This window comes from Pongo abelii, chromosome 7 (genome assembly GCF_028885655.2).
Source record: "Pongo abelii isolate AG06213 chromosome 7, NHGRI_mPonAbe1-v2.0_pri, whole genome shotgun sequence".
Taxonomy (NCBI): domain Eukaryota; kingdom Metazoa; phylum Chordata; class Mammalia; order Primates; family Hominidae; genus Pongo; species Pongo abelii.
The window spans coordinates 136,487,139-136,505,848 of record NC_071992.2 but is presented as its reverse complement, the minus strand read 5'-3'; the positions used below and the strand labels follow the sequence as shown (position 1 = coordinate 136,505,848).

Below are 18,710 nucleotides of genomic sequence, written 5' to 3'. Positions count from 1 at the left end.
AAACAGGATGCCTAAAATTCCGTTTGTTCATGGGGAGAGGGATCAGGAGAGAACACACATGACTTACGTGTTTTTTCCATTATGCTCACACTAGGTCCTTCAATCTCCTGGAGCTTTGTATAAACACTGATTTTATATTCAGAATCAGGCTGAAGTCCATAGAAACAATGCCTGGTTGTCCCTCCACCCACAGTGGATTCTTGCTTTTGCCTATCTATAATAAAAACAAAACAAAACAAAAACATACGCATATGAAATTTTTGAAACACAGCCATTGGCAGATGATTTGCTTCTAAAATACTTCACATGTGTAGCCCACATCAGATAACTCCAGAATGAGTTATATTTTTTTGAAGTATTGTTATCTTTTTCCAAAGAGTTAATATATTCACTGGTATTTTTCTATGGAAAATCACATTTTATATGTCCAACAATGAAGTTTACTATTAAAAGACTTCTGAAATCAACTCTGTACTTAATGGAGAACTATTAATGCATGTCATTATATGCACACATCCTAACTGATCTTTTGGACAGGTGCAGATGTGAGGGCATTTATTTATTTTTTTAATCTTTTTTTTTTTTTTTTCTGAGGTGGAGTCCCACTCTGTCGTCCAGGCTGGAGTGCAATGGCGCGATCTCAGCTCATTGCAACCTCCGCTGCTGGGTTCAAGAAATGCTCCTGCCTCAGCCTCCTGAGTAACTGGAACTACAGGCATGCACCACCATGCCTGGCTAATTTGTGTATTTTTAGTAGAGATGCAGTTTCACCATGTTGGCCAGGCTGGTCTTGAATTCCTGACCTTAGATGATCCACCTGCCTCGGCCTCTGAAAGTGCTGGGATTACAGGCATGAGATACCATGCCTGGCCTATTTTTTTTAAATCTGAACTCCCTTTTATTCAATATGATTTTCTGAACACAGTCCAATGTTATATAACATAAACAGATACTTCCTTTTGGCCTCATATAACTTATTACCACCCAACAGACCACCCTTCTAGGCAGTGGTCTAAAGATACAGGTATGGGTCTCAGAAGCCCTGGTCCATGGGTCCAGGTTGTCTTCAAAGCTGCCACAACTGCAGGCAAGAGCTTGCAGCAGCACTGGGACCACCAAGGAGTCCTCACCCTGCCCAGTATCTCCCTCTCAGCCTTGACTTTTAACTGACACTAGTGGTTTCCTTCAATAGCAAAAGACATTCCCAGAGAGTTCAGAGAGGCCTCTCCAAATTCCCTGCATCCACTCTGAAAATCCTTTAATTGAGGAAAAAGGACATGGTGCTTACATAGCATAGGGCCATATATGCTGTAGAGTTCAGTCTCTCAATTTCTGGTTCTTTTTTTATCTACCAAGGAGATATGTCATACACAGCCAATTCACATGGCACCTTCTCTGTCTTTTTCTCCACCATGACAGAGGCACAAAGAACTCTGGAGACCTGACTCGTTTCTTCGTTTGGCTCGTTTCTTTGTTCCCACATCCATAGCAAAATTGCTGTACATCTCCTGGAAGAACTAGTGCTGGCCCTTAGGTCCTGAGACTGAGGAATCTGGATTAATTATATTCATCATTTCTTGAGGGTTTATTATATCCAGGTTCTGTGCTTGCTATTTAATTATAACAACAGCAATAAAGATAATAATAGCCAACATTTAATGAGTGCTTATCACGTGCCAGGCAATATTCTAAGGAATTCATATGTATTATCTCATTTGATTCTCATAACATTTATAATTATTCCCAATTTAAAGAGAAGAAACTAAAGGTCAGAAAAGTTAATAACTTCTTCAAGTCCTTATTCTAATTAGCAGAACTGAGATTGTTTAAACTGGTAGATAATAGTTGTACATATTTTGGGGGTTTGTGTGATATTTTCATACCTCTATACAATGTATAATGATCAAATCAGGTATTTGGAATATCCATCACTTCAAACATTTATCTTTTCTTTGTGTTGAGAATATTATAATTCTTTTTTTTCCAGCTATTTTGAAATATACAATTGTTGTTAACTATTATTTCCCTACTGTACTATCAAACACTAAAACTTACTCCTTCTACCTAACTGTATTATTCTACCCCTTGACCCACTTCTGCTCATCCACCTGAATTCAGAACTCTAAAGTTCAGTTTCAGAGGATGTTGCTTTAATTCCCACTGATATATTCTAAGCAAATGTAAATGAAATATATAGTTTTGCAAAATGAAACCATCTGAGAGCGGCTGAGTGCATATGAAACGTGCAAACACGATGGCTAGAGATTAGATGATGCTTTATCACTCCACAGAGCCTACTTGGGTGGCTTTCATTATTGAAGAGTTTCAAGTGTTTTCCTCATAGGCACAGAGCACTGTTGTTGTTTTTACTACAATGGACAACTGATTAAGAGGAGGCATCACTGCTACCATGAAACAACAATTATTCAAATTTCCCTCTAGATTGATCATCTTATCCATAAATTGCATTTGTTTAATCAAAGCCTCATAATGTTTAATTTCTAGGGATTGAAAAACTAGTGTTTAAAAACTGCATTGATTAAATATATTACACATATCATTTAGTGGTTAAAAAGAACTATCCGCTCCTTCAAAATGTTATTTGCAGGAGTTTATGAGGAATAAACAGAATCTAGAAAATATAAAAGCATACCAGTTGCTTTTTCAACTGTAAAATGCAAAAATTTTACACAATTTTTGTCTATTTTATAAGCATCAAACCTAGTTAAATTGCCATCCATATTTTGATATGCATATATTGAAGCAAAGATATGTATATTATAATATGCATATATCAGAATAAACATGATATATGTTAATTTAAATTTTGTCTATGGACAAATATAGACTTTTGAAAATATAAATGAATTAAAGCTATTTGTTAAATAGAATTTTAAATTCATTTTTATATACTGTGAATATTAGTTTCAGAAGTGAACTTTATAATAGAATTTTTATTAATGTATTTGTTCAAAGTAAATACTGTCAACTTTAATCATTTCTTGTTCTTATATTATGAAAAATGATAATATTTAAAAATTGTTAAAGTGTTTGTGAGATTATATATTATGTGAAATAGGTTTGATAATAAGTAAAATTTAGTGAACTCAGTGTTTCGCTTTGCTTAGGTCCAAGTTTAGTCTATGATTTCCAGGCTCAGAATCCCACAATAACTGTTTCTTTTTGACCCTTAGCTATCCCTTAGAGCCTCCTAAAGGCTTCTGTGAGCCACCTGTAATACAAACATTTCCTGAATTTTATGCATAGATCATACTGATCCACCTCCACAAACCTTCCGGGGACTCTCCAGGAGTCAATTCTAGAAATGCGCTTTCCTGTCACATTTCCTATTTCATGTAGAAACCCATGGACTTTAAAGACCCTTGAAAATAGAATACAAGTAGATCTTACTGCTAAAATAATAAATCTATAAACATTGGAAAACTGGAACAAGCACTATAAGATTAATGGCAAATAGTATCAATTTGGTTCCCAATACTAACAAAGAGGGGTTCCATGAATGGGGGTGTATCCATGTTGCTTTTGGCATGTGCAATTCAGTCCTATTGGCTTTGCCTTAAGGAAAACATTCAAACTGACCAAATGGTGACTAATTTCCTCAACCCCTCATGCCAAAAGCAGGAAGTTAATTTATTTTTTTGAAACAGAGGGAAAAAATCTGTCTTTATTTGTGCACTCATTCTTAGGAAGCAAGACTAAATCCATTCTCCAGATTATAATTGTATAATTATAATTATAACGCCACCAGCTTGACTTATCAAAATGTCCTATAAGTAGTTATTGAGTTCCTCAAGCAAAGAATATCCAGCATCCAGGAAACTACTCTGGTAGAATTTTATGATATAAATAATTATACTCCCCATAATGTCGCTGCTTCAGAAAGTTTAATTCTGATCACAGGTTTTGTTCCATATGATGTTTTTTTGTGGACCTGGTCTTTGGTAAGGTAGGCTCTCCACTATGCTGCAATTCTCTATCCTTGTCAATAAATAATACTGCAAAGCTAACATCTCAGCACCTAAATAGGGACAAGTGGAGCATCCTCTAAACCTTTATCTAAGCAGATTACAAAGAAGTTAATCAAGTTGTGGGGATTAGGGTGGGAATAAAGTGTTTGGCCCTATGTGGCATATATTAATAAATGCATGAATTTGAAGTCAACCTTAGGTGCCAAGGCAACTCAAAAACAGCTGGAGAGACGGATAAAATCCCACAGCATCTGCAGAACTAATGGAGGGCCTCACAGGGCTCTGAATTACCCAAGACCAACCAAAAATCTCTCATTTTGGGCTGTCCTAGAATTAACCAAAAACCTATCATTTAATTTGGCAAATGGATGACTGAGTCAAAAGCAGATTTTATTTCAGTCTTTCCTGAGAAGACCTTGTCCTTCTGGTAATCTTTTTTTTTTTCTTGGCCATAAAAATGTCATAATATTTACATGGGTAAAGGACATCTGTTGCTTTTGCTTGTCTTGTATCTGAAATCTCTTTCTTTGCATCCATTCCTCCTCAGTCTTGGTCTTTATGGTTTGGGGAGGATTGAATAACACCCCCACCTCCAGCCACCACCATCAGATACAGGGGTGGAAGGCAACCCGGTCCAAACAGTCAGTTTATTTCATGCCCTTGCACTCAATGACAGATTTAGAGGCATGTGACCCAAACCAGGCCAATATGACTCAGTTCCTGGACTTCTGTTGGAACTATTGAGAAAGAGAAGCTCTCTTTTCACCAAGACTGTTAAAGCTAGAAGCTGGGAGAATGTAATTCTGGATCTGACTCACTGAGCCTGGTCGAAAATGAAGGCATAAGAGGGCAGAACACAAGAAGGAGCAAGACTTTATCTCTAGGAAATTGAACACCTAGGTCCAGATGTGCCTGAAGCCAGAGACTTTTGGATTTCTCAGTATACTAGCCAATAAATTGACCCTTTGGCTTAAGTGTATCTAGATTTCTGTGAATATTAATAAACAAGCCTGAATGATACAATGTGGCTATTCTACTCACAAAAACCTTGCAAAATTGCAGTTATTGCCTCAGTTAATAGATTTAGATGAAATAATTTTACAGAAGCTGAAGCCCGAAGAAGAAAGTTGACCAGCGGTTGTGGTTACAGTAAAGACTTCATCACTGACTTAATCTCAGAATAAAAATGCACGTGCTCAAGCTATGAAAAAATATATGGAAAAAAAACCTGGAAAAAATTACCCATCAAACTGTAAGGATTTGACAGAGGCATTCAGAAGGAGGTCAACTGGGATAAAGCTTTACTCCAACACATGGGGAAATTGGGTCTCATTTATTCCTAGTATCTCTTTTGTCTGGAGTGGAAAGACTGAAATTTCTGCAGAGACCGCATGTGTAGCCAATATTACAGTCAAAACACCTGAGGGTCTGAGACTCATCTGCCCATGGAAGAATGGGCATCTTACCACGAGTCCTTTAAAGGCAGTGAATCAGGATGGTGACCACATTCCCCTATAAGTTAACGAAACTCAACCTAATTCTTCTCCATTCCAAAGTAGAAAGACTATTCCTTGATCTAAATTGTATGAGTTAAAATATCTAAACACATTTCCTACTGCCACCCCCACACTCACTCCTCCATCAAACATTCCTTTTCAAGTTGTCAATTAGAATCTTTTGCTATCCAGCTGATAAATAATATTCAGTAAGACAACTGTGTGAATGAAATGTGGCTAATTTTGTTCATAAATCTAATCTCTCAGCAACAAATGTTGATGAGAAGTACATTTAACAACACTTTTGTTCGTTTTTGTTCAATTAAGACTATAAAGGTTCAGCTGAAAAAATTCTGGCAGCCTGAAAATAATACTGAGGGAGTATAAGTTCACTTAACTTGCAGATAAAAAGCAACTGTGGACTCATTTACTTGCCAGCAAAGATCTTGGCTTCAGAAAGAGCTTATTGTGGTTTTAGATGACCAGTTCAGTATTATCAGACAAATCAATCATATCCTCTGATAAAACTCTCAAGGCTGCTTTGCAAATATGCTAAACTAAAAGCATTTAATTTAAAAAACTACGAATCTTACTGATTCCATTGATAAAGCCAGTTTTTATACATTGTTGTGTCAACATATATAGTTATAAATTTTTATGAAAGGCAACGAATATCCACAGGAACCCACGTTCCTTCATTTCAATTTCCTAAATCATATAAAAGGATAAATCATATAAAAGAATTGTGGGATAGTTTGGGAGGGTTATTATTATTACACTTAGCATTTTTTCTTAGGCTTAGCAAATACCACTAAATGCCAACCCTTCCATATTAAAGTGTGACTTACAGAAATATAGGAAACATAACTCCTCAAGATTTCATAGTTGTTTCTCAAATTGTTGCCTGCGCTTTATCTACTTTTGGCATCCCATAAATCATATTTAACATAACCATAAAATCCATGTGACTTATCCTGACTTTCTCTCCCTCAATGTTTGTTCCAGGTTAATACCACTCCCAAATGTCAGCCAATGTCAGGCTGGAAGGATCCTTACATCATATAGAGGGATTCAAGGAAGGAGTGTTGCCACATGTCTATCATGATGATATATATCTTGGCTGGGATTGGCAGGAACCTCTTCTCGTATGTTCCACCTATCTCAGTTCTTATTCTACAAGGGACGTATTTCCAAATGCTCTCAGTGCTCTCCTAAACTACGCTTTCCACTTTATGGATTGGATCAAAAATGGGATTTATGGATTTTGAATATAGCTACAGTCAGGAATATGGGCTACTAAACCCAGTCTTATCTAGACTAGAAATAATTAGGTCATTTTGCTTTTCTGAAATGGGGAAACCAAGATCATTTGTCCAGAAAGAACAGGCTACATTTTTAACAATTATACTCCCAAGTTTGGAAGATTTTAAAAAATCATTTGGGATTCTTTAGCATCTCCTATAATCCATAAAATAACAAGACATATCTTTTCTATTGTTTCTATAAATCTGATTAAGTAATTTTTATTATTTGATTTCATCTTCTGAATACTGTCCATGCTGATATTAGGAAAAAAGGATTAACCGGCTCTAGATACTCATTTTTGGGGAATCAGCCATTTGTTGTTGTTCTCGATATTTTTAATGAAGACAGTGAGACATTTTTACTGTTTCAGCCTTGGAACAAAGTCCAAAATTGTGGATGTACGTGAGAACTGTAATGCTGAAGAACTTGTTCACGATGCTGTAGATACATTAAATCTCTGGAATGAGGGTTGTTGTTCACCAACTATCCCCAAAAGAAAAAGAAACACTAAGAAAAACATTAAATTTAAACTTGATCCCTAGAGAGTGAATACCCAAATTAGAGTACAATATAATTTTAATGTATGCTAGTCTTGGCTATCTGGCTGCTAACATTTTTGGGGTCCTTCCAGTGCACAAAGCACTGTTGCAAGTGCTTTATGTGGAATATCTCAGCTTTATCTTCACAGAACTCTAAAAAATCAGCACTATGGTTATACCCATTACCAGTTAAGGAAAAGGGAGGTTTGCAGAGGGTTAGTAATTTGCTCACCCAACCAGTCAGACTCCATATGCAGCATGACTGACCAATACAAATTGCTTCCTCGACAAGAGGGCTGCTGTCTAACGCTACTTGTGTGTTGTAGACAGTGGTGTGCAAAGAACCAAATACACAAATGCTTGACAAAAACATAAGTGATGGATTGTACTCACCCTGGAGGGATTCTATGACGACCCTATAGGCTGTGGCATGGCGATGTACCTGCCAGTGGGCACACAAGCTGGTCATTTCAACGTGTTTGGCTTGGAGATTGGTAACACCCAAGAACACTGGAATGAAATAGAAACATAACTGTATCACACTGCAGACAACACCATAAACATCCCTGAATCTGAAATTAACTTCTGGAAAAATTTTCATTCAAAGCTGTATACTCAGAGCTGGGAAATCCATCAATTTACAATGAGTTAGTGTATAAAAGATAAATGTTCTATGACTTGAGGAAACAGATTGCAAAACATTATGCATGATGTTGTCTGTCTGCTATTTTTTTTTTTTATTTCTTTGTTGTTTGTTTGTTTTGAGACAGGGTCTTGCTCTGTAGCCCAGGCTGGAGTGCAGTGGCATGATCTCAGCTCATTGCAACCTCGACCTCCCGGGCTCCAGCAATCCTCCCACCTCAGCCTTCTGAGTAGTTGGGATCACAGGCATGTGCTACCACATGCAGCTAATTTTTTTTTTTTTTTTTTTTTTTTGGTAGAGGCAGTGTTTCGCCATGTTGCTCAGGCTGGTCTCAAACTCCTGAGCTCAAGCCACCTGCCTGCCTCAGCCTCCCAAAGTGCTGGGATTACAGGTGTGAGCCACCACACCTGGCCCTGTCTGCATTTTAAATAGAAGAGGAAGTACATATTCATAGGAAAAAGACCAGATGGAAAGGATGAAATGTTGGGTAATTTTAAATCTTACCCCCTTTATATACTTGTGTTTTCTAAATATTATGCAATAAACATGTAATACTTGTATAATAAAAAAGTAAATACAGTATGTACTTATCAACCAGTGAGATAGCCATGGCTTAAAAAAAGAAGAGTAAAATAGTCAAAATGGAAGTGTTCTGCAAACAGGAGCAGTTTCACAAGGACTGGTCTTCAAAACACGATTGAATAAACACTTTTGAAAATTTAAAAATAAAAGATTTTACACAGATAACACAAATTATTTTTAAAATACATAGGTTCCTATTAATCTTAGACATTGTGATATGCAAAAATGGTTGTTTGGGGAGGCAACAGGATATTGTTTCTACAAGACAATAGAAAAGTAGGTAGCCAGTGTTTATCATTTGGATCCAAGCAGAAAATCAACGTATTTACTTTTCCTAATGACCTCTGACTTCCATTCATATCATTTTCTATTATTTCTCTCTCTCTCTTAGCTTACTCACAAAATAAAAATACCTTGGAATTATCTTTTCAAGATGGTAAAAATAATCTTGTCTAACTACAATTTATACATTTACACTGTTCCTTTCTGTTACAGCAGAGAAAGAAGACTTTTCTCCTAAAGCCAATTAAACAATCTCTCTTTACCCTAACAAAAACAAATGAAATTAATGTTAATTGATTTATATAACTTTTTTTGTTTTGTTTTTTAAGATGGAGTCTCCCTCTTGTCACCCTGGCTGGAGTGCAGTAGTACAATCTCAGCTCACTGCAACCTCCACCTCCTGGGTACAGGTGATACTCCTGCCTCAGCCTCCTGAATAGCTGGGATTACAGGCGCATGCCACCACACCCGATTAACTTTTATATTCTTAGTAGAGACAAGGTTTCGCCATGTTGGCCAGGCTGGTCTCAAACTCCTGACCTCAGGTGATCCACCTGTCTCAGCCTCCCAAAGTGCTGGGATTACAGGCATTAGCCACTGCACCCGGCCCTGATTTATATAACTTTTATCAATGTTAATGATTTATATAACCACATAAAATATTTTTAAATACCTTATATTAATTTATTTGCCATTGTGGGAGGTTTTCTTTTGCTTGAGAGAAAGAGAGAGAATAAATAATAAACTCACTTAATTTATATTTTAAGGACAAGAATATAAAACAATTCAACAATCTCAGTCTTTTAAAATATGTTTGGAATGCTCAATATATTTATTAAGGGAGAGAAGAAAGAGAAAACAGAATTGAAGAAGGAGCAGAGAAAAGAGGATGGAAAAAGACAAGAAAGACTAGGGAGAAGACAGACCAATAAAAAATCATAGGGCGAGGCGTGATGGCTCATGCCTGTAATCCCAGCACTTTGAGAGGCCAAGTCAGGTGGATCACCTGAGGTCAGGAGTTCAAGACCAGCTTGACCAACATGGTGAAACCCTGTCTTTACTAAAAATAGAAAACTAGCCAGGCATGGTGGCGCACGCTTGCAATCCCAGCTATAGGGGATGCTGTGGTGTAACTAAGGAAAGCTATAAGGTTGCTATAGGAGCAAAACAGAGGAAATATTTGGAGGTTTCATTAGTGAAGCCACAACAGTGTCACATCAGTAGCCAAGCACAAGATCAGAACCACAACCAAAGGCTTCTTAGGTCTGTTGAAGATGGAGACTATTTCTTTTAAGATAAATTTATTCACTATCTAGACTTTAAGGTCTCAAGATATTCCATGACAGAGAATTCAGGACACCTCTTCTATAAAAGGGCTGGCCCTATATGCAATCGGGGGGTGCTGGGGTCTGGCTTAATATATGGCCCACTCTTGCCTGACAGTATTGATTAGATTAATTATTTCTTAGGGATGAGGGTAACATATAGGCCAAGTGCATAAAGCCCAATCATTACAATAATAATAGTGGTTATTCATTGAATATTTGCCACATCATAAGCACGTTACATACATTTTTTTCTCTGTAATCCTCACAATTTGCCTGAACGATGGTTATTATTATCTTCATTTTAGAATTGAAAAAGCCTGGGCTGAGGGAAGTTAAGCAATTCGCCCAAGGCCACACTAACAAGTAGCAGATTTGAGGCTTATTCTTTTGATAATACCATGACTACAATCTCAAGAGTGGGGCATGTGCTGTTGATTGCACTCAGGACTATCTTGATTAGCACACAGCCAAACCACTTATATTTTGGTCATTTATGTGTTATCTTTAATGTGTATTTTAAAATGTGATTAAAAATCTTGAGTGATATAATGGATTTTGGGGACTAAAGGGGGATGTTTGGAAGGGGGGTGAGGGATAAAAGACTATGAATTGGGTACAGTATACAGTGCTCCAGTGACGGGTGCACTAAAATCTCAGAATTCACCACTAGAGAATTTATCCATGTAACCAAAAACCCCCTGTACCCTAAGGGATATTGAAGTTTTTAAAATAAATAAAATAAAAAAAAATAAAGATGTCATTTGACGATCAAAAAAGAAAATAAAATGTATACTTCAAAAATAATTTGATTGTGGTGATCATTACACATTGTAAACATAAATCACATTGAAGATTGCAGATCTATGTATCTACACCTTGAATATATACAATTTTTATTTGCCAATTATACCTTAATAAAGCTAGAAAAAAACGAAAGAATAGTGAGTATTTGAAACAACAACAATAGTATCTTAAGGCTTTTATAACAATAGAATTACAAAATAGTTAGAAAAAGAGTAGCAAAAAGGAAGAAGGTATTATACATTGTTATAAAATTCTTGAGCCAAAAAGCAGTAATTTAAGGTAGACTGGAATAAGCTAAGGATTCATATTGAAATCTCTAGGGTATCTATGAAAATTTGGAATATTTAACTAAAAACCTAGTAGAGGAGAAAATATTTTTTAATATATTAAAAAATAAAAATACTGATTTTCTGTTTAGGATAATTACATGGATTTTGAAAAGTATTTAGGTCAAAAACTGTAAGTCAATCCAAATAAATAAACAGATCATGCGGAGGTATAACAAACTTCAGGAATATGGCACACAGGTGCTGGAATTTGGAAAACACTGCATTATTGTGTGGGTGTCTGGGAGTGGTGTACGCCAATGAGGAGTCCCAGATGGTGTGCAGACAACATGAAAACCCTCAAAGGAGTACAGAAGGAAGTGCTGAGAATGGGGTGGCATGTACTTTTGATGGATGGCATGTGTGCACGTGCAAGGGGGTGGAGTGACCCCTCTGAGAAAAGACAAACCTCCTCCTGCTCCAACTTTGACATTGGCCATCTCAGGCTACAGGCCGTTTGGAAAATTTCACCTAATTTGAAAAATGCCAACACAGATTTCCCAGAAGGAAATCCTATCTGCAATCATCAAGCCTATTTGAAAGTCAGGTACTGACATCCCGCCTGCCAACCAGGACTCTGAACTATCCTGAATAAAGAGCACACCTTTCTTTCCATGAAACACTATCCAGAAAGGGTAATGCAGAGGAAAAGGAAAATGAATGACCAAATGGAAGCAGGGGTTGAGTGACAAGTTACAGTGAAAACAAAGCAGGAAAACCCCGTGTGCTTGGGAGGCTGAGGAGGTTGAATCACGAGATCAAGAGATCAAGACCATCCTGGCCAACATGGTGAAACCCCATCTCTGCTAAAAATACGTAAATTAACTGGGCATGGTGTCTTGTGCCTGTAATCCCAGCTACTCGGGGGGCTGAGGCAGGAGAATCGCTTGAACCCTGGAGGCGGATGTTGCAGTGAGCCCAGATTGCACCACCACACTCCAGCCTGGGCAGCAGAGTGAGACTCCATCTCAAAAAACAAAACAAAACAAAACAAAACAAAACAAAACAAAACAAAAACCCATATGCGGCTGAGGCCATCGGAAATGGCTCTTACATGTTTTCACCATGCCTGTCAGGGCGTCGCTGAAGCCTGAGGCCTGGGAGGCAAATATCTTCACATTGTAGTCCATTCCGCTGAGGAGGTTTGTGATAAGAATGGTGTTAATGTCAGCTCCCACAAACGTTTCCAGTGTTGGACCAGGAACTAAAGAAGAAAGAGGATATATTTTAGTTACAACAAAATATGGGAAAACAGAAGCACTCTGAGATCAAATTGTACTCACTCGACTGCTTTTCAGTTGCCTGGGATTATACAGCAAGCAGACAGCAGGGTTGAGGTTTGAATCTGGTCTCATCTAGCTCTAAAAACTGCTGTGCTAAAGGTTATTTTTAGGGACCTAGTCCTTTCCCTAGGTCCCCTGTGCTTATTCAAAGTTTTATCCTTGTGCTTATTCAAAGAAATTGGTCCACCTCACAGTCTACCATCTGCTATATTGTTACGTACTGTGTTGTAATAGGCAATTGAGGAATTTGTCCAATTAAAGAAATAATTCTCAATTGTCCCTTCTAAGGTAACCAACTTTGCTCCCAGCAGGCACGCAAGCGGCAGTCAGAGCAAATTTTATCATGGAGACCAGGCCATACCTTGCCACATTGTGAACCAACATCAATGTTACCACTTTACTTTTATCTGCTCCTTTTAGGATGTTTAATACCAGACAGATTATGCTCTTATTCCAAGGCCCTTGATTAGCCAGCATTTTCAGGCCTGTATGGTTTCACCTCTTCTTCAATCTAGTGGGGTCTTTAATGAAGCATTAAAAACATTCGTTGCTAAAGCCTATACAAATTTATTTACCTCCGCTTCTTCCCACGCATGCTCATTCTTTAAGAGCTTTGAGTTAGGGACAAGTTTTCAAAATACTCATCACTTTCCTCCAGAAGCCCCCTTCCAACAATACATTTATATGTCTATCTATGTATGTGTTACCTCAGTAGCAATTTTTCCATGCCTCACACGTGCAATGCAAATGACCGTACATGTATATTTCTCACACTTGGCCTAGAGCAGGATTTCTCAGCCTCAGCACTATTGGCATTTTGAACTGAAAAATTCTTTATTCTGGGGCAGAGGAGTACTGTCAATTGTAGCATGCTTAGGAGTGCCCATTAGATTCCAGGAGCAAGTCCTCTCTCACCAGTTGTAACAATCAAAAATGTCTCCGTTCGGGAGCAAATGACATCAACTGAGAACCGCTGGCCTAAAATAAAGCTTTTTGTGCTTAGAAAACCTGATCAATATTTGTAAAGTGATCCAAAAAAACAAATTAAGCAAGGCTGTCTTACAAATTAACGCATGTTTCCGGCCTAAAGCAAAGAGACAAAAACATTGGTGATGAGTCCCAAAGAATGAGCCTGGAGCAAGCTAGTGCATCCATGTTCTAGTCTTACTGTTTTATTTTCCTAGTTATAAGGATGTCTGTCTGAAGAAATTGGAGGTGGGAGTATTTGAGTCTTATGGGCCTGAAGACAATAGCGCCTGGATAATGAGACACAATAGAAAAGGCTGAAAATTGATATGGGGCGAGAACCACATCTCAGATGAAAGATTGAAACTAATGGAGTTTTTGAAGGTAGAAAGTGCTTATATTTTATTTTTATTTTTTGAGACAGGGTCTTGCTTTGTTGCCCAGGCTGGAGTGCAGTGGTGTGATCACAGCTCACTGCAGCCTTGACTTATCGGGCTCAGACAATTTTCCCACCTTAACCTCCCAGGTAGCTGGGGGTACGGGTGCACGCCACCATGCCTGGCTAATTTTTGTATTTTTTGTAGAGACGGGGTCACACCATGTTGCCCAGGCTGGTCTCAAACTCCTGGACTCAAGCAATCCACCCTCCTCAGCCTCCCAAAGGGCTGAGATTACAGGCATGAGCCACCACACCCAGCCAGCAGAAAATGTTTTAATGACTGTAAGAATGTTTTTAAAATTTTCCTGCCAAATTAAGAAAAATGATTGGAGATGCCCTTTCTGCTGAACAACTAGAGTACTGCAGGCCCAGGTCTAGAAAACTGAGAAGACCTTAATAACATCAATTCTAGTCTCCTGTTTAAACTTCGTGAGATTGCTAAGAATGGGGAGATGGTACTGTAAGAGGTGCTGCTGCATACAGTCTCCTCTTCACAGGCATACAGACCAAGGGTACGATCGCTTTCTACTTGGATCATTTTCATGCCTTCAAGATATAATGATGTGGGAGGTAGAGGCGAGAGGGATCCTCTTACGGAGATGGCTAAAACACTGGTGGAAAAGCATTTTACTACCGTGATGAGTTTTTTTTTTCCTTCCCCCTATTCCATTTCCAAACTGGGGAGACTAAGAAGTTGGTAAATGAAATTTTTCCAACTAATCCGAGAAGAAAGAGGTAGAAGAGAACTTCGAAGTTAGAGATTCCAAATGTTTAGAACTTATATCTTCCTTGAGCATAAAGCTTCCTTTTCCTATAAAGTCAAGATTTCCTTAGATTGGTTCCTGGTCTAGGGTATGATTAGGTCATGTATATACCCAATATATATTCTTCTAATTGATGTGCCCAGTAGTTTTTTATGTGATGTCACAGCGTCATCATCCTGATAATATCTACCCTATCACTAACCATACTAAAACACTTTATTTTTCCAAAACAAGTAAGAGGTTCTCCCTACTTCTTTAAAAAAATACAACCAAACATAAGGTGTTATAATTTATCTTAAAAGACATTTTAAGTAACTACTCATGGTATCAATATTATTTACAAAGCATTACTTACCACTGACAGGTTTGTAGACAATTCTATAGCCTTTCACCGGGGAAGATGGGGGGTCCCACGTAATGCGCAACCGGTTATACCATTCCTCGGACACCCGCAAGTTCTGGGGCCCCGAGGATGGCACTGAGCAGAAAAGAAAAGGAAAAACAGGGATTCAGTGTAATTTCCTTCTTTATGTCCTACACTGTTGCCATCAAAATATAAGACATCTTCCCACAAAATTAAAAATATTTAAAAGTGAAAGTGCACTGAAACACACAATGAGAAGTCTTTGAGAGTCTGTGGTTGTTTTCATTTTTTTTTTTTTTTCTTTTTTGAGACAGAGTCTCACTCTGTCACCCAGGCTGGAGTGCAGTGGCACGATCTCCGCTCACTGCAACCTCCACCTCCTGGATTCAAGTAATTCTCCTGCCTCAGCCTCCCAAGTAGCTTGGACTACAGGCACGTGCCACCACGTCTGGCTAATTTTTTGTATTTTTAGTAGAGACGGGGTTTCATCGTGTTAGCCAAGATCGTCTTGATCTCCTGACCTCGTGATCCATTCGCCTTGGCCTCCCAAAGTGCTGGGATTATAGGCGTGAGCCACCATGCCCAGCCTTCAATATTAAATATACGAGAAATAATTGCTCTTAAAACAAAACACTTTTATCTGAAAGGTAGAAGTCTTTCATTGTTATTTTGATTCCCTATTCATCAGTTAATTTTAGGTATAATTGAATTCAATCGTGTTTATTAGAAATGTCTGTCTCCATGCCACTCTGTTCCACTAAGTACATGTGAACAGCAATACTGGGGGTGTGTTCATAGAATGTTAATGGTGATTATTCTCAGAGGTAAGATTCTGATTTTTTTTTGCCTTCATCTTCATATTTCCTATATTGTTTGAAGTTTTATATTATTGCTTATCCATTTTTTATCAAAACATTACAGTCATTTATATGGAAGACTGTTGTAAATTTGTATGCATTTTGTCATTATCATTTTGTTGTTAATAAAACGTAGTTGTGTTGGCCACTGCTTAATCACTGCTTAGATCATCCACTAACACTTCAAAATAATTTTACTATATAGAGATTTTTAAGATGTAATGGCATTTCTGTAATAAGATTTAAGCCCTATTTTCATACTAATAATCTTTACATAGTTTTTATTTAAAGATAAATAAATAATAGCAAGTATTTACCTTGCTAGGTAAAATACTACTTGATGTTTTCTTTAATTGTTGCTTAAGTCTGTGATTTTGGTTTTCAAACATTTATTTAGCAGCAACATAGCAACATATGCTAGAAATTCCAATGCATAGACCAAATCAAGATGCCAATATACTGGTAAAGGTGGAGTGAAAAGTTTGAAATCTCCCTATAGCTCTGCTCTTCTGTTTTCCTTCTCTCCTTCCTCATGTCCCCTGAGGAAACAACTATAGCAACTCCGAGGACTCACAATACTCTGGGTGATTTTTAGCAAAATGTGCAGGCTTGGGGAGTCTGAGTGGAGGCACATGGCATAAGCACGGGAGGAGGGAGAGATGCGAACACTGTTAAATGAGGAGATGATACCTATTTGCCCAGCTGAGCAGAATCAGGACTCTGGGCTGCAGAATTTTAATGATTTTCACAAACTTAGTTGAAAACTCCACACTTCGGTGCCCAGGTACAGAATTCAGCCCTTGACGCCATTTTGAACCCAACCACATGTCACCGTTTGGTAATTATGATGGATAAAGATGGTCACAGAGTTTTCAACCCTCCTTCCATTGACAGGTGGGGCTATGACTGTTTCTTTGAATCCGGGTGGGTTCTAGGACTACCTTGACCAATAAATAGACTGCAGCAGAAGTGACACCAGCAGTTTCCATTTTATGCCTCTTGGAACTCTTGCTGTTACAGTCCTGAGTTGACATGTAAGAAATATGACTGCTCTGCTGGAAAGACCACATGGAGAAGCTCTGAGACTAAGGGAGAGAGAGAGGGACTCAGCTGGGTCCAGCCTGCTTGCCACCCCCACCAAGATGCCAGACATGTGGGTAAAGTTGTCCTGTAACATCCAGACCAGCCCAGCCCTCAAGTGAATACCACCAGGTGACACTGATCAATCCCATGTGGAGCAGACTTTCCCAGCAAGTCCTGCCTAATTTCCCGACCCACACAATTGTGAGATGTGATAAAAAAAAATGGTCACTGTTTTAAGCCATTAAGTTCTAGAGCAGTCTTTATGCAAGAATAGACAATCATATCAATAGTGAAGACAACTAAGACTCTGTATTGCTTTAGCCAAGTGTTTTCATGCACCTTTCTCATTTGAGGAACACGGTCAATCCATCTTAAACAAGCATTGCATGATGCCTCCTCTGTGCCACTCAGCACTATAGGAGCTTGGCATGCAGAAGTGAACAGTATTATGAGGCCCCAGGCTCTCATGATGCTTTGCGTTCCGGGGGTGGGAGACAGAAAGTGAGCAAATACGTGAATAAATAAGAAAATATCAGAGAGTAATTAGTGCCATGATATGACCAAAAACAATAAACGAAAAAAGATAATATCATAGACAGTGGGGGCTACTTTGCATGGGGGTGGCCAGAAAAGGCTGAGGAGATGACATTGAGCCTAGATCCGGATGACCAGAAAAATTCTGACATGCAAACATCTGGGAAAGCATATTCCATGTAGAAGGAATCACTAGGGCATGGGGCCTAAGGCAGGAACAACTTCAAAGAGTCCAGTGGAGAGCAGAAGGGGAGGTATGACTGGTGAAATGGCCAGGAGGGGAGATCAAAGAGATCGGCAGGATCCAGGTGGTAGGTTGATCTTTGTAAGGCACAGAAGGGCATAAGATTTCATCCTGGGTACAGTGAGAAGCCATTGGGAGGCTTAAAACAGAGGTGCAGATCATTTATCTGCTGAAAACCTCCTCAAGCGGCTATAAGAAGAATAGGAGATGGCATGAGTAGAAGCAGGAAGACCTGACAGGAGGCTAGTACACTCATCTGGATGAGAGAGAGTGTGGCTTGCATAAAACGGAATGAATTAATGGCATTTGCAGCAACCTGGATGAGATTGGAGACTTATTTTAAGTGAAGTAACTCAGAAATGGAAAACCAAACATCGTATGTTCTCACTCATAAGTGGGAGATAAGCTATGAAGATGCAAAAGCATAAGAAGGATACAACGGACTTTGGGGACTCCAGTGGAAAGGGTGGGAAGGGGATGAGGGATAAGAGACTACCAATTGGGTTCAGTGTATACTGCTCGGGTGATGAGTGCACCAAAATATCACAAATCACCACTACAGAAATTACTCATGTAATCAAATACCACCTGTTCCCCAAAACCTATGAAAATAAAAGTAAATTAATTAAATAAAATAAAAGAGAGAGTGTGGCTTGGACTAGAGCACACCTGTTAGATGAAGAGAAATTAGACAGGCATGCAGAATACGTTTTGATGAATCAACAGGACCTTGATGAATTAAACTCTGGAAGAGAAAGATGTAGTGGTTTTTCAAGTCTTCGCTTCCACAGAAAAGGAAACTGCAGCCCAGAACATTTAAGCAATTTGCTCAAAGTCTCGTAGCTTGTGTGTGTAAAGACAGGATGCAGACAGATTTCTTGT

The 18,710-nt window shown here is 38.4% G+C and overlaps 1 protein-coding gene across 2 annotated transcripts in view; it reads right to left on the bottom strand.

The window, feature by feature from the left end:
- Positions 1-18,710, bottom strand: part of COL14A1 (collagen type XIV alpha 1 chain) — a 240,948-nt gene that overhangs the window by 105,412 nt on the left and 116,826 nt on the right. For both annotated transcript variants that reach the window (XM_024251441.3, XM_024251440.3), the window contains exons 21-24: positions 15,102-15,224; positions 12,349-12,498; positions 7,723-7,839; positions 68-214 (exon numbers count right to left, since the gene is read on the bottom strand). In XM_024251441.3, coding sequence (XP_024107209.3) covers positions 68-214; positions 7,723-7,839; positions 12,349-12,498; positions 15,102-15,224 — 537 coding nt within the window. The remainder of the gene's footprint in view (positions 1-67; positions 215-7,722; positions 7,840-12,348; positions 12,499-15,101; positions 15,225-18,710) is intronic.